Below are 15,240 nucleotides of genomic sequence, written 5' to 3' on the forward strand. Positions count from 1 at the left end.
CGTTTTCAAGAAGGGACGTCGAACAGATGTGCAGAACTATAGACCTATATCTCTAACGTCGATCAGTTGTAGAATTTTGGAAAACGTATTATGTTCGAGTATAATGACTTTTCTGGAGACTAGAAATCTACTCTGTAGGAATCAGCATGGGTTTTGAAAAAGACGGTCAATTGAAACCCAGCTCGCACTATTCATCCACGAGACTCAGAGGGCCATAGACACGGGTTCACAGGTAGATGCCGTGTTTCTTGACTTCCGCAAGGCGTTCGATACAGTTCCCCACAGTCGTTTAATGAACAAAGTAAGAGCATATGGACTATCAGACCAATTGTGTGATTGGATTGAAGAGTTCCTAGATAACAGGACGCAGCATGTCATTCTCAATGGAGAGAAGTCTTCCGAAGTAAGAGTGATTTCAGGTGTGCCGCAGGGGAGTGTCATAGGACCGTTGCTATTCACAATATACATAAATGACCTGGTGGATGACATCGGAAGTTCACTGAGGCTTTTTGCAGATGATGCTGTGGTGTATCGAGAGGTTGTAACAGTGGAAAATTGTACTGAAATGCAGGAGGATCTGCAGCGAATTGACGCATGGTGCAGGGAATGGCAATTCAATCTCAATGTAGGAAAGTGTAATGTGCTGCGAATACATAGAAAGATAGGTCCCTTATCATTTAGCTACAAAATAGCAAGTCAGCAACTGGAAGCAGTTAATTCCATAAATTATCTGGGGGTACGCATTAGGAGTGATTTAAAATGGAATGATCATATAATGTTGATCGTCGGTAAAGCAGATGCCAGACTGAGATTCATTGGAAGAATCCTAAGGAAATGCAATCCGAAAACAAAGGAAGTAGGTTACAGTACGCTTGTTCGCCCACTGCTTGAATACTGCTCAGCAGTGTGGGATCCGTACCAGATAGGGTTGATAGAAGAGAGAGAGAAGATCCAACGGAGAGCAGCGCGCTTCGTTACAGGATCATTTAGTAATCGCGAAAGCGTTACGGAGATGATAGATAAACTCCAGTGGAAGACTCTGCAGGAAAGACGCTCAGTAGCTCGGTACGGGCTTTTGTCAAAGTTTCGAGAACATACCTTCACCGAAGAGTCAAGCAGTATATTGCTCCCTCCTACGTATATCTCGCGAAGAGACCGTGAGGATAAAATCAGAGAGATTAGAACCCACACAGAGGCATACCGACAATCCTTCTTTCCACGAACAATACGAGACTGGAATAGAAGGGAGAACCGATAGAGGTACTCAAGGTACCCTCCGCCACACACCGTCAGGTGGCTTGCGGAGTATGGATGTAGATGTAGATGTAGATTGTCAACTGGGATGCTACATTAGTTACAGAGAAGCAGTATGGAACATGCTATCATTTGTCGCTGTTGATTTGTCAGTGGATCTTTGAAAATGGACAGCGCGTGTACTTCGCAAGAGAAAATGCACATGCAAGTGTGTTATCACAAACTTCAACAATGTCAACTGCATTTTTCTCATTGTGCAAGGACAATATGTTTGTTAAGATGCTCCTTTACTCTGAAGTAGCAACATACTACACATGGGTTGAGTCAATGAACAAGTTTCAATGTTGTGATTGCTGTTAATCAAGTATATGGCCTGACATCCTTCCAAGAATTGAGAACAGCAAACAGTCAAGTATGTTTCACTTATCATGAAGCTTGCCAAGAATTAAATCTCATTGAAAAGATGATATACCTTGGCATAGTTCACCCACTGATCCTCCAAATACTGCTCATAATGCACACACATTATTTGCAATCATGTTTACTACATGCTTCCCATCCAGTTTAAAAGATCTTTGGGTAAAATACAAAGACTACAGGAGAGAAGACATTCTGTATTATTTGCATGCTGCAGATCAAAATCTGGACATTTAATTCACACCAAATGAAGCATTTGTTTCAACTAAGGACATTTATGAATGTTAAACGCTAAAAAGAGTACTGGTACAGTTGGGAACAGTTGCACCGAATTGATAGAAAATGACAGTTTTAATTGTGAAATGCAACAAGAAACATAATTTGCTGTCAATGATTTGGGTACATTTGCTGAGATGAATAATCTCAAATTGGTTCCAGAAAAACGCATAGCATGTGACAGAATTATGCATGCAGTTACAAGCCAGAGCAGCAGAATGTATTTCCTAGGTGCCCTAGGCGGCACATTTCACTTGTTTTAGCAACCATACGGACATGACAAAATATTCCACTGGCAACACCATCATTTGGAATTGCAGAAACTCTTCTAGAAGGTGGCCATATGGCACATTCAACACTGAAATTGCTGTTGAATATGGAAGTCACTGAGACACTGTTTGCAATATTGGTGAACATCCTGAAACAGATAAAAGTCTCCAATTGTGTCGACTCATCAGATGGGTCAAATGTACTATGGTGCACAATACCGGATGAAGTGACAGTGTCTCTGTCCATCGATACTGTAATGAATCAGGATGAATTGTCAGTTATCCAAACGAATTCTTGAATTCACTTGATTTGTCAGACCTGCTGCCATACAATTCTTCTTCCAAAAATAAATTTATCACAAATGTGCAGTGGTGCCAAGCTTTCAATGAAAAATATGATAAACAGTATCACTTAACCTCCAATTTTAATTGCACAATTTGCTGTAGAAAATATACTGATGCCATATACCCAATGATTCTGATAGGTATGACATTCAAATTCAAACATTTGCCGTTTTCGGTGTGACTCCCATTTGCATTAACCATCAGTAAAGAACAGGGACAATCACTATCAGTGCGTGGATTCAGTTTGGGAAATTCATGCTTCTCAGAGGGGTAGCTGTATGTTGCCCACTCGCACGTTGGAAAAACTTTCTAATATATTTGTGCATGAACCAGATGGAAAAACAAAAAATATTGTGTGCCCAGAAGTACTTCAGTAAACATAATTTAAACAAAAACACTCTTTTTCTTTGATTGACATTGCAGTGACATTGCGACACACACTAGGTAATCGCTAATTTTAAATAAATCATAGTGTGCAGTTGGTATTGACATTTTAGCTGTCACCAACTTCCTGAACTGTGGTTCAGCTCTGCATGAAGCTTTCTGATCATTAATTCTTCAAGTGTACATACCTCTTTCTGACATCTTAATCATTGAGTGTGTCATGCCTAATTGTGCAGAGTTTCGGCATTGTTATCTGTGGTTGTGGTTCTGGGAAATCTGTGATGTGGACTGTCTATTGAACATAAAGGAAGAGACTCAGTATGTGATTGAATTAATTGTTGTTGTTAGTGGACCATCTAAAACAAAACAAAATTGCATTGACATGCAATTACAACTTATCCATTTAAACAGAACACGTACAGAACACATACAGTATGACTCCTCTGAGACACTGAATAAGCAGAACTGTTTTGTAGGACAAGTTGACATGTGATGTGTGTTACGTGCTACATGTACAGACATTTTTAAAAATCAGTAATATCAGTTCAGTTTGTGGGCAAGGCTGTGAAGTTTTCACCTGCTGTTTGTGTTAGGACGTTTCATAAAATCTATTCTATACTAGATCAAACTGGCTCATTCCCCACACATTAAAGAGCCTCATATCTTTTCCTTGCTTTTCGCCTTTTTCTAGAAATTGAAACACATTATTGTCTTCTGCAGACTAGATATTTATGTAACAGCACCACAATCCAGAAGTTAATGATTGTTGTCTGCCAGGGTTGACATGCTATTATGCCCAGTACTCTGTATTTGCTATCCATCAAACAATGCAGTTTGAAATCAAAGACAATGTAAAGATACTGATGTGTAATATGGAATCCTGTGCCTAGGAATGTGTACAAAATGTTGAATAATTTACTGTCCTAATTATGCACTGAATGATACCAGGAAATTGCACATTTTACACATTTCAGATGATATATTCAAATCATAAATATTTTCTGTATGCCTTCTTGCTTGAGTAGGAATATGCCACACTTGAATCTCACGTACAGTTTTGGTAAACTTTGCTTAGTAGATGAGCTTTGCTTCCTGGGACCCAGCTTGAATTAAAATGCTTGTTGAAATCAAAATTGCTTTTTGTATTCCAAGGGTGAAAGGTGCCAGGTATGCAGGTAGATGGACAGGAATTAATTTGCCTGCCTGTCTACGAAAGCTCCCAGAACCTTAGCTTGCAGCTGTTAGTAAGAGAGCTCTTGTTTGGAGCAAGTGACATGCTCATTTTTTCCGTAATGCTGATCGGTAGACATTTTTTTTTATGCTGATGCACAGACTAAGCTGTTACAAGAAAGGAAATAATCTGAGTTGAGAGAGCTTGCTACATATTCCTGCCGCCATAAGAAGGGCATTGTATACTTTCAAATTCATTGTGTGATATTTTGCTGTATTAAGGAAATGCTTTGCAGTTAAATTACATTGTTCCTTTTGCATGCAGCGTTTTATAAATGGAGAAATACACTTATTCACTTCACCTATGTCAACAATGGAAACTTGTATAGGTATGCTGAGTGCTGTGATATATGTACTACTTCACTGTTAGTTTTAGTAACACTGTACTGATGGCAGGCACACTTATGGGCAAAATGTTTGTAAGGATCTCTTGATTTATAAATTAACAACAGATTGGTAAATTACTTAATCATATTTTCTGACCTTACTGTACATTCTTTTCATTTATTTATTGAGTGACCCTTACAACACCTCAGAGGGGAAACTGTGCCATTACACAATTTTATTCTTGCATGTGCATGAAATCACATCTTCTTCTTGTTCTTGTATTTTTGTTAATTCTAGTCTAGGTTACATATTTTTCTGGGTACACACTTTACATGTGAATTCTGTGATTTTTACAGAATGCTTTGTTGTGTAGCTTATACATGAATACAAAAATTGTCATTTGGTATATTTGAGCATGCGATCAATAATTAAAGATTGGTTGTACATTAAGTGAAATCTTTGAATACTTTTGAATTACCTTTCCATTTGTCCTTTTTTGTAAGGTTATGTCCACAGTTGAAAAGCTTAGCAAGTAATTTTAAGTCTAATTTCCTGAGTATTGTGCCTTAGTTATTTTATTTTTAAATATGTAGTGTCTTGTGGATATAGCTGATGTTAGCACTTTTTTGGTCTTGTGTAATGGGAATGTGGATGTGTCATGGAGTACTTACTTTATAATATAAGAAGTGTTTTATCTGAACTGAAGATACTCCCTACAATGCATCTTTTGAGACACAGTACATTGTGAAACCAGACTGTTTCTCAGCTTGACAAATTTTTTACTGGTGGTTATTGAAGTGACCATACTGTTTTGAAGTGAAGTACAGTATATTGTTTTGGCAACAGAACAGCAGGTACTACAGTGCCATACATCTGTATAGTCAGGTGTAGTACAACAAAAAGTAACAGTTGAACTGTAAACTTTGGAAGTGGAACAAAAGCAAACTTTTTTATGCAATTTCATATTTATGCTATAAATTTTTATAATTACAAAACAGATACAAATTACAGTGGTGATGAAATGGTGAAACTAAGTGAATAGTGAGCAGAATATTTCCCAATTTAAAATAGAAACATGACATGGAGGGAACTCATTGATGAGGTATTTGATTTGATGAGTCAAAGAATATCTTTACTGATACAGGGTGAGGCTGGTAGAAGATCAGAAAATAAGGCTATTGTTTTCAGTACATTTCTTTTGAAAGTCAATAAAATTCAAAACAAATTTGTAGCCATTAACTGGTCAACGTATTCTGTAGTACCTTTCAAACATAACAAGTCTCTCGTCCTCTCCAGAAGTAATGTGAAAGATGATGCTGGTGAAATCCAGTAAACTGGAGCTGAAGAGGCATGGATACCAATAAAGAATAATTGAAATCTGATAACACTATGAGAGTACAGTTTTGTGCATGTAAAAGCATAAAAACATGGTTTTCATAAATACACAGACAATAGATTAATGTAATTGGATTGATAAAAAATCTTCTCACCAAGTGGTGGCAGAACACATACATAAAAGAAGGTTATAATTAGGCAAGCTTTTGGAGCCAGTGGCTCCTTTTTCAAGCAGAAGGGTTGAAAGGGAAGGAATAGGGGTGAACGAAAATGATTGGAGAGGTCTAGGAAAAGGGGTAGATTTCGGGAAAGTCACAGAGAACCGCGGGTCAGGGTAGACTTACGGGATGAGATGAGAAGGAAAGATTCATTGTTGGGAACTGCACCGCATGAGATTTGAAAATTTGAGGATTTAATGGAGGAAGACAAGGTGATATGCAAGGCAGAGATTACTGATAAAACCACCTTTAAGCTCTCAGATTTTCAAATTTTGACCAGTGCATTCCCCAACAGTCAGCCTTTCCTTTTCAAACTGTCTGGTAAGTCTCCCCTAACCCGCAGTTCTAGTTGATTTTTCCAAATCTACCCATTTTCCTAGACTTCTCCAGCCCTTTCCATCTTCCTTCTTCCTTCCCTTTTAACCCTTCTGCCTGAAGAAGGAGCCACTGGCTATGAAAGCTTGCCTAATTATAACCTTCTTTCTGCCGCTGCTTGCTGAGCAGATTTTTTATGTATCCAATTACATTAATAGTAAAAAACAGACAATAGATTGCTACTGACCCCTTGGAGGAGGCATTGTGTTGTAGACAGGCACAATGAGAAGAGTGCTAAACATGCAAGCTTTCAGACAAAAAGTCCTTTGTCTGAAGCAGAAAACACACACACACACACACACACACACACACACACACACACACACACACGTACGTGCACAGTCACAACTCGAGTACACACGGCTACTGGCTCCAGCTGGGCCCCAGTATCCAGAGACAGTAGCTGCGCACGCGTGTGTGTGTGTGTGTGTGTGTGTGTGTGTGTGTGTGTGTGTGTGTGTGTGTCTTCTATTCCAGAAGAAGGATTTTTTTGTCCAGAAGCTTAAATGTTTAACCATCTTTTCATTCTGGCTGTCTGCAACTCAGTGCCTCCTCTGTGTGGCGAGTAGTAATCTATGCTTTTCATATTGTTGTTATTTTATCCTGGACATTCCATTGTTTGCTTTTAATAAATGCATTACAAATAATTGTTGTCATAGATAGTGGTCATTTTATGTGAGGAACAGTTCTAATAACCACACTGGAAGAAGAAAAAGCAGCGTAAGGGAAATAAAAGAAGAGCACTGTTGTAAAACAAAATCAAGAGCAGGAAAATAGTTTGCAACAGAAGCTTGCTAAAAGATGAAGGTAAAAGGCAAGTGCAAGAGTTGTAAATGTGTGAGGTAATCTCATTGATAGCTTCCGATTAGCCTCAAGAAATTGGAAAGGATGTACAGTCCGGTGAGCCCAAATAACATAGAAAGGCAGACATTGAGGAAAATAAATCTTATTGAAAATATTATCAACAAGGTCTTACAAAGATAATTATTTATAAAGAGTTGCCTGTGTTGAAATTTATTGGAAACAAACACATCTCCATTACCTCCATGGTTATGGTGTTCAAGGATCTTAGTTTTATCAACTACATTCTGAGTTCTGTTGACAGGCTACATCCTGCAACAGCTGACTTCTCATGTTGAGTTCAGCTTTTCTGTGAGAAGTACTTCACAGCATCATTACCCATAATGAATTGCAAGAAAGTGACTGACTGTACAAACCTGCATTTTTCTTGAATGTGTGCTGATGGTCTCTGAAGAAGTAGAAGAAAAGTTCATTAGCAGAGCTACCATATTCCAGTTCTTGTGTCTGTGTCCATCCATTGCTCAGTGCCTCACTTTAAGAAGGCTAGCTTGACGTCATTGTTTTCTACATAGCTGTGTGGCCTTACACAAGTTTTCTCTAGAAACAAAATACCACAGTGTTGCTTTCATTTTCATGTAAAACCTGTAACTAATGTTTATGAAGTATGTGCATAGCATTCACCAAAATGTAGCCACCTACTTAGTATTGTACAGGCTTCCTACCCCACAGAGTTAATTTGGGTGCTTCGTGGTTTTGGCATTGTTTTAGAACTGGAGTTAAAAGAAGTAAAATGCATAACTGTTCATGCAGTAGTGAACTTTCAAATGTTAATTGTGGTGGTGATAGCCTGTTTTGGATTGCATTCGTTATTATAGACGGTACAAACTATTTTTGTCAAACTATTCATGCACAAAATATTATGTTCTGTATATTACATCAGAGCTTCAAAAGATATCGTACTATTTGAACAAAAATGTTAAATTTGGAGGGAATCCCTTTGGCAGATAAATTGCACTGGTAAGTATCATTCATTTATATTTTTATTACCTAACTGAAATACACTTCTGGAAATTGAAATAAGAACACCGTGAATTCATTGTCCCAGGAAGGGGAAACTTAATTGACACATTCCTGGGGTCAGATACATCACATGATCACACTGACAGAACCACAGGCACATAGACACAGGCAACAGAGCATGCACAATGTCGGCACTAGTACAGTGTATATCCACCTTTCGCAGCAATGCAGGCTGCTATTCTCCCATGGAGATGATCGTAGAGATGCTGGATGTAGTCCTGTGGAACGGCTTGCCATGCCATTTCCACCTGGCGCCTCAGTTGGACGAGCGTTTGTGCTGGACGTGCAGACCGCGTGAGACGACGCTTCATCCAGTCCCAAACATGCTCAATGGGGGACAGATCCGGAGATCTTGCTGGCCAGGGTAGTTGACTTACACCTTCTAGAGCACGTTGGGTGGCACGGGATACATGCGGACGTGCATTGTCCTGTTGGAACAGCAAGTTCCCTTGCCGGTCTAGGAATGGTAGAACGATGGGTTCGATGACGGTTTGGATGTACCGTGCACTATTCAGTGTCCCCTCGACGATCACCAGTGGTGTACGGCCAGTGTAGGAGATCGCTCCCCACACCATGATGCCGGGTGTTGGCCCTGTGTGCCTCGGTCGTATGCAGTCCTGATTGTGGCGCTCACCTGCACGGCGCCAAACACGCATACGACCATCATTGGCACCAAGGCAGAAGCGACTCTCATCGCTGAAGACGACACGTCTCCATTCGTCCCTCCATTCACGCCTGTCGCGACACCACTGGAGGCGGGCTGCACGATGTTGGGGCGTGAGCGGAAGACGGCCTAACGGTGTGCGGGACCGTAGCCCAGCTTCATGGAGACGGTTGCGAATGGTCCTCGCCGATACCCCAGGAGCAACAGTGTCCCTAATTTGCTGGGAAGTGGCGGTGCGGTCCCCTACGGCACTGCGTAGGATCCTACGGTCTTGGCGTGCATCCGTGCGTCGCTGCGGTCCGGTCCCAGGTCGACGGGCACGTGCACCTTCCGCCGACCACTGGCGACAACATCGATGTACTGTGGAGACCTCACGCCCCACGTGTTGAGCAATTCGGCGGTACGTCCACCCGGCCTCCCGCATGCCCACTATACGCCCTCGCTCAAAGTCCGTCAACTGCACATACGGTTCACGTCCACGCTGTCGCGGCATGCTACCAGTGTTAAAGACTGCGATGGAGCTCCGTATGCCACGGCAAACTGGCTGACACTGACGGCGGCGGTGCACAAATGCTGCGCAGCTAGCGCCATTCGACGGCCAACACCGCGGTTCCTGGTGTGTCCGCTGTGCCGTGCGTGTGATCATTGCTTGTACAGCCCTCTCGCAGTGTCCGGAGCAAGTATGGTGGGTCTGACACACCGGTGTCAATGTGTTCTTTTTTCCATTTCCAGGAGTGTAAATCTGGTGAAACATGCTCTAACTGCACATCTTCACGTGGAGCTATTGACAGTGTCCACAGTGGATGCAGGACCTCATGCTATTGAATTCCATTTCACAATGAGTTACACACATTGAACTGATCCAGCAGAATGTGAATATTTATCCTGGCATTATTTCCAGAGCTAATTATTTACAGCTACACAGTCTAAGTCAGGAAGTCAGCTTATGTAACCCATGTGTGAATGAATATATGGTATATGTGGTCTTCAGTTAAATGTTTGTAGTTGTTCTTGTGCCATATATATGTGTCAGATGCTGAAATAATACAACTGTTTAGATATATTGATCACTACTGTTATAAAGAACAGTTTCAGGAAGGGAATGTAGGTCTAGATGTGTTGTATGAAATGAGATATTTATATTCATTATGTTTGAAGATTGTTTGACTTTTGACTACAAAGTGCTAGCACAGTTTCAAAATAATAACTGTTAAATAGTTTTAAGTAACTGAATATCGGTCATCATAGCTTGAAATAAAAGTTCCTCTTGCTTGGAACCCATTTATTGAATTAACAGGTTGTGATATTACACAAGACATGTTGCCATCATTTCTACTGTAAACAGAATCAATGCTCATTGCTTTCAGAGCCCCTTTCCACCCCCTCTGCCTGATGTCACATCCTGACATCCTGCAGCTAAGGACAGTACATTCAGCACTTTTTGATCGCAGTTTAAAATACAATGCTAATCACAGTTGTAACTATTTACTACATTTAAGTGGAGACTATGAATCATATTATTACATGCCCAAAGCAAAGGACAGAGTTCTTTAAATTTGGGTGTGCAGAGTATAAATACACTGGTGTCCAAAATTAAAGCAACAAACGGAATTTTTGCAAGATTGCATTTATTTTGCCATAAAATAGTATAAACAGGTGATAGTAAAGTGCAAACAGTGTAAAGAATACAGAACGTAAATGACTACAACGCGTGTAACATTCTTTCCAACTTAAAGGATGTGCACACACATTCCGACAACTGATTAATGTGCTCAGTATGGGTTGTGGCCACCTGTGGCAGCAACACAGGCCTGATAACAACGGGACATGCAGCGAATTATGTCATCAATCTCACATTGTGGCAGTAATGCCCATTATTCCTGCAGAGCTGCTCATGAGTCTTGGGGATTTGGATGGTGGATGCTGACTTGATGCAACCTGTCCCCGCAGTACATCCAAGACATGCTCTATGGGATTCAAGTCGGAAGAGCGAGCTGGCCACACCATGCATATTATGTCTTCTGTTTCCAGGAAAACGTCAACCACCCGTCCTCAATGAGTTAAAGCATTATCGTCCATCAATACAAACCTTGCAACAACCGTACACGAGGTCCCAAGATCTTGTCAGAATACCTGACAGCAGTTAAACCTTATCTATTCACCTGTACAATTTCATGAAGAGCTGTTCGAGTGGTCATCATAATCCCTGCAAACACCTTTTGGGATCATCCTCGATTTTGGTCTCTTTCTACGATGTTTGGGTCCTGAAATCATATTTCACATCCCCTCCAGAGACAAATCTGTCAAGAATCACTCTCCAGAGTGTAAGAAGAACATTGGACCACTGTTCGACCGTCCAGGTGGCATATTGAAGACCCTGCTCAAGACGTTCCCTTTTGTAAAGACACGGTTAGAGGTACGAATACAAGAAGTCTCTTGACAGTAAAGATCACTCTGCCGAAGCCTTCTGCATGGCGTTTGCATCAGTACAACTTGGCCAGTGGATGTTGCAAAGTCAGATGCCAGTTGCTGTGCGGTACTAAGGCAGTACCGTTGTACCCTTACAGCCAAACAATGGTTTCTCTTTCTGGTGTCACACATGGTCGGCTCTACCCTGGTCTTTGGGATACAGTTTCGGTTTCTATAAACTGTGACCACATCCAAGAAACAACAGAACGATTCACTTTAAGCCATCGGGCCACATCAGTTTGCGACTGTCCCGCATCCATTCTTCCTGTGCTTCTTCAGTGCAGTCTGGTGGGTGTCTTCTCTGTGTCGTACTGCTCTGTCTGTCTCTGTGTACACAGCGATTGTGGATGTGGAACTACCCAACAAATACTAACCCTTTTGATGGGTGCCCTGACGTCACTGCTGGCGTGGCTGTTCATTGACTGGAATGCCATCTTCCATGCAGAACATGAGTGTACAGATATCTGTTGACAGTTCGTATGATTGTATCATGAATTAGACTCAGGAAGGGGAAATAGTAGTTTGTTGCTTTAATTTTGAACAACAATGTATGTGAATGCATAGAACTTCACAACTGCTCCTCCCATAGAGCTAGTACACACTAGGGAATACTGAATATCAGGGATGAAATAGGAACAAGGAGTTTTGGAACAATAACAACAACAATTATTACACATTCTCATTGCTTCATATATCTTCAAAGGTGGTCAGAAATGGTCTGAAAAGCTTGTAAGGGTGTTGCAAGGGAAGATGTGCTGAGAAGTAATTGTTAAGAAAAAAATTCAATAAATTGTGCTGTTTTCGAGTTTTTTTTTTTTTAAATGAAGTCAGGTCATTGTGTGTGCAAATTCGAGCACATGTGTGTACCAGAATGGGGTATTGCACAGACAACTGTGGGTCATTGAGTTACCACTTGTTGAAACGCTTATTACCAGTTGAAACGTGCATTTTTTGGAAATGATAAATGTAAGCTATGTGAGAGAAAGCTACATTTGTTCACTTTAAGAAAACCAAACAAAGATCTAGTTTGGTGACAGTGTCTCTGGCAGGCTGCTTGAGTTTGCATATGCAGTGATTTGATTGGCAAACTTCAATGTTAAATAACTTTGAAACAGTGCTATATATTGGATTTTTTCTTAACAATTATTTCTTAGCACAACCTCCCCATAAACAGTCTTACAACCTTTTCAGACTATTACTGACCACCCTGTATGTGTGTCCAGCTAACCATACAAATTTTTTGACACAAACATTTTCAGATAACTGAAAAAAAAATAAAATAGTATTACATGTATGATACAAATGAATACTGGAGAAATAAAGTAGCTGCAATGAGCAGTACTTCAGCTTAAAAATGAAATCACCATTATAGCTGAATGTACAAAGACATATCTTGTATGCATGGAAATAACATTTATACACACTTCTAATTAGAGCAACGTAATGTATTTAATAACCCAAAGGTCTCTCTCTATCCATTTGCAAGTACGCGTATCTTGAAACAAATAAGTTAAATAATACTGCAGTATGCCATATTTTGTGGATCTTTTCATGTAATTTTTGTAACTGTAGTCCTATTCTCGTGTTGTTGGTGTGTGGGAAATGAAAGATCTATTAGAAATCAGTTCTATGTACAAAGATTGTGTGTTTGTAACATAATGCTTGAATCCAGTTTACCTCTGTATTCAATGGTTTTTCCCATTTTACCATTTTGTTTGTGGAGAATAAAAGGCATAGGAAAAAGGGTAAGAAAATACTAAAATAGGAGTCTCAGGTAGGAGACATCTGTTGCTCTCACTATCTGGTACTGTTCCGTAATTTTGACGCATGCCAGTTCTGCTGTGTGATAACTATTCAGCTTTGCATTGACTTTTGTCTTTTGCATTTATCTGTTAGTTTTCTTAATTCTCTCTTATGTGTGAACTGCATGTTGTTTCATTATGGATGTTACCGTCTTTGCCCATAGTTGTTATGATTACACATTTATGTTCCAGTCGAACGTGTCAGGAGGTCAGGAGATGATGAATCCTTCTCGTCTGAGGCTGAAATGGGTTCAGGAGCAGCAGGTAAGTGTTCCATACCACTTTCTGTTTTTATTCATCATATTTATTTGTTTTTAGTAGTGTTCTCATTAGTTTTTAATAGTGTACAATGTAAGTATGACTTTGTAATTGGACACTTCATTGGACAAAATCAAACCAAGAGACAAATTAAGCATGTAGCTGTGCTTGTGCTTTCTTCCAAGTTGTACTTTGGCGGTCACTGCAACAGTTTCGCAGCTTTGTCACCTTGGTGTCCCACATGAGGGTGAGGAGAAGGCATTGTGCTGCGTACGTGATGCCAGGTGGTAGGTTACATCACAATGTTAGTGTATGCCTTGCAAATCTTATTCTGAGGCCAGACATATGCTTTGCAGTGTACCAGTTGTACGTGGAACTTAATGTGCCAAATCTCAGGCTTTTTTGCCACTTGAAAAGGTGATTATGCTGTTATTTTAGCAATATACAGGGTGGTCCATTGATCGTGACTGGGCCAAATATCTCACAAAATAAGTGTCAAACGAAAAAACTACAAAGAACGAAACTTGTCTAGCTTGAAGGGGGAACCAGATGGCGCTATGGTTGGCCTGCTAGATGGCGCTGCCATAGGTCAAACAGATATCAACGGCATATTTTAAAATAGAAACCCCCCATTTTTTATTACATATTCGCGTAGTACGTAAAGAAATATGAATGTATTAGTTGGACCATTTTTTTCGCTTTGTGATAGATGGCGCTGTAATAGTCACAAACACGTGGCTCACAATTTTAGATGAAAAGTTGGTAACAGGTGGACTTTTTAAATTAAAATACAGAGCGTAGATACGTTTGAACATTTTATTTTGGTTGTTCCAATGTGGTACATGTACCTTTGTGAACTTATCATTTCTGAGAACGAATGCTGTTACAGTGTGATTACCTGTAAATACCACATTAATGCAATAAATGCTCAAAATGATGTCCGTTAACCTCAATGCATTTGGCAATACGTGTAACGACATTCCTCTCAACAGCGAGTAGTTTGCCTTCCGTAATGTTCGCACATGCATTGACAATGCGCTTACACATGTTGTCAGGCGTTGTCGGTGGATCACGATAGCAAATATCCTTCAACTTTCCCCACAGAAAGAAATCCGGGGACGTCAGATCCGGTGAACGTGCGGGCCATGGTATGGTGCTTCGACAGCCAATCCACCTGTCATGAAATATGCTATTCAGTACAGCTTCAACCACACGCGAGCTATGTGCCGGACATTTTTTTTCTCTGTGGCCTTACATCCTGCATTCAGAAGGAGGATACAGTCGATCAGCATCAGGCTATTACCTCGAAATCTTTCAGTTAACATAGCTGCCACCACGGGTGTTTAATATTCGTACACCTTATGCGAAGTTGGTGGTGATCTTTCGAGTCGAGCGTCGGACGTTCGCAACATAAGCAGCAAGGTTCCGTGCAGTGCGAAATAATTCTAGATGAACGCTTTCAGATCTTTTTTCGGGGTAGTTGTCCAAAAGGGATTGTTGTTGTTGTGGTCTTCAGTCCTGAGACTGGTTTGATGCAGCTCTCCATGCTACTCTACCCTGTGCAAGCTTCTTCATCTCCCAGTACCTTCTGCAACCTACTTCCTTCTGAATCTGCTTAGTGTATTCATCTCTTGGTCTCCCTCTACGATTTTTACCCTCCACGCTGCCCTCCAATGCTAAATTGGTGATCCCTTGATGCCTCAGGAAGTACATTGCCATTCTGTCATGCAGTGAAA

General features: G+C 40.5%; 1 protein-coding gene across 1 annotated transcript in view; it reads left to right on the top strand.

The window, feature by feature from the left end:
* The window catches only part of LOC126236934 (uncharacterized), a 557,773-nt gene that overhangs the window by 502,326 nt on the left and 40,207 nt on the right, over positions 1-15,240 (top strand). Inside the window, exon 18 of the mRNA XM_049946620.1 lies at positions 13,439-13,510. Coding sequence (XP_049802577.1) covers positions 13,439-13,510 — 72 coding nt within the window. The remainder of the gene's footprint in view (positions 1-13,438; positions 13,511-15,240) is intronic.

The sequence above is a fragment of the Schistocerca nitens genome, chromosome 2 (assembly GCF_023898315.1).
Source record: "Schistocerca nitens isolate TAMUIC-IGC-003100 chromosome 2, iqSchNite1.1, whole genome shotgun sequence".
NCBI classification, from domain to species: domain Eukaryota; kingdom Metazoa; phylum Arthropoda; class Insecta; order Orthoptera; family Acrididae; genus Schistocerca; species Schistocerca nitens.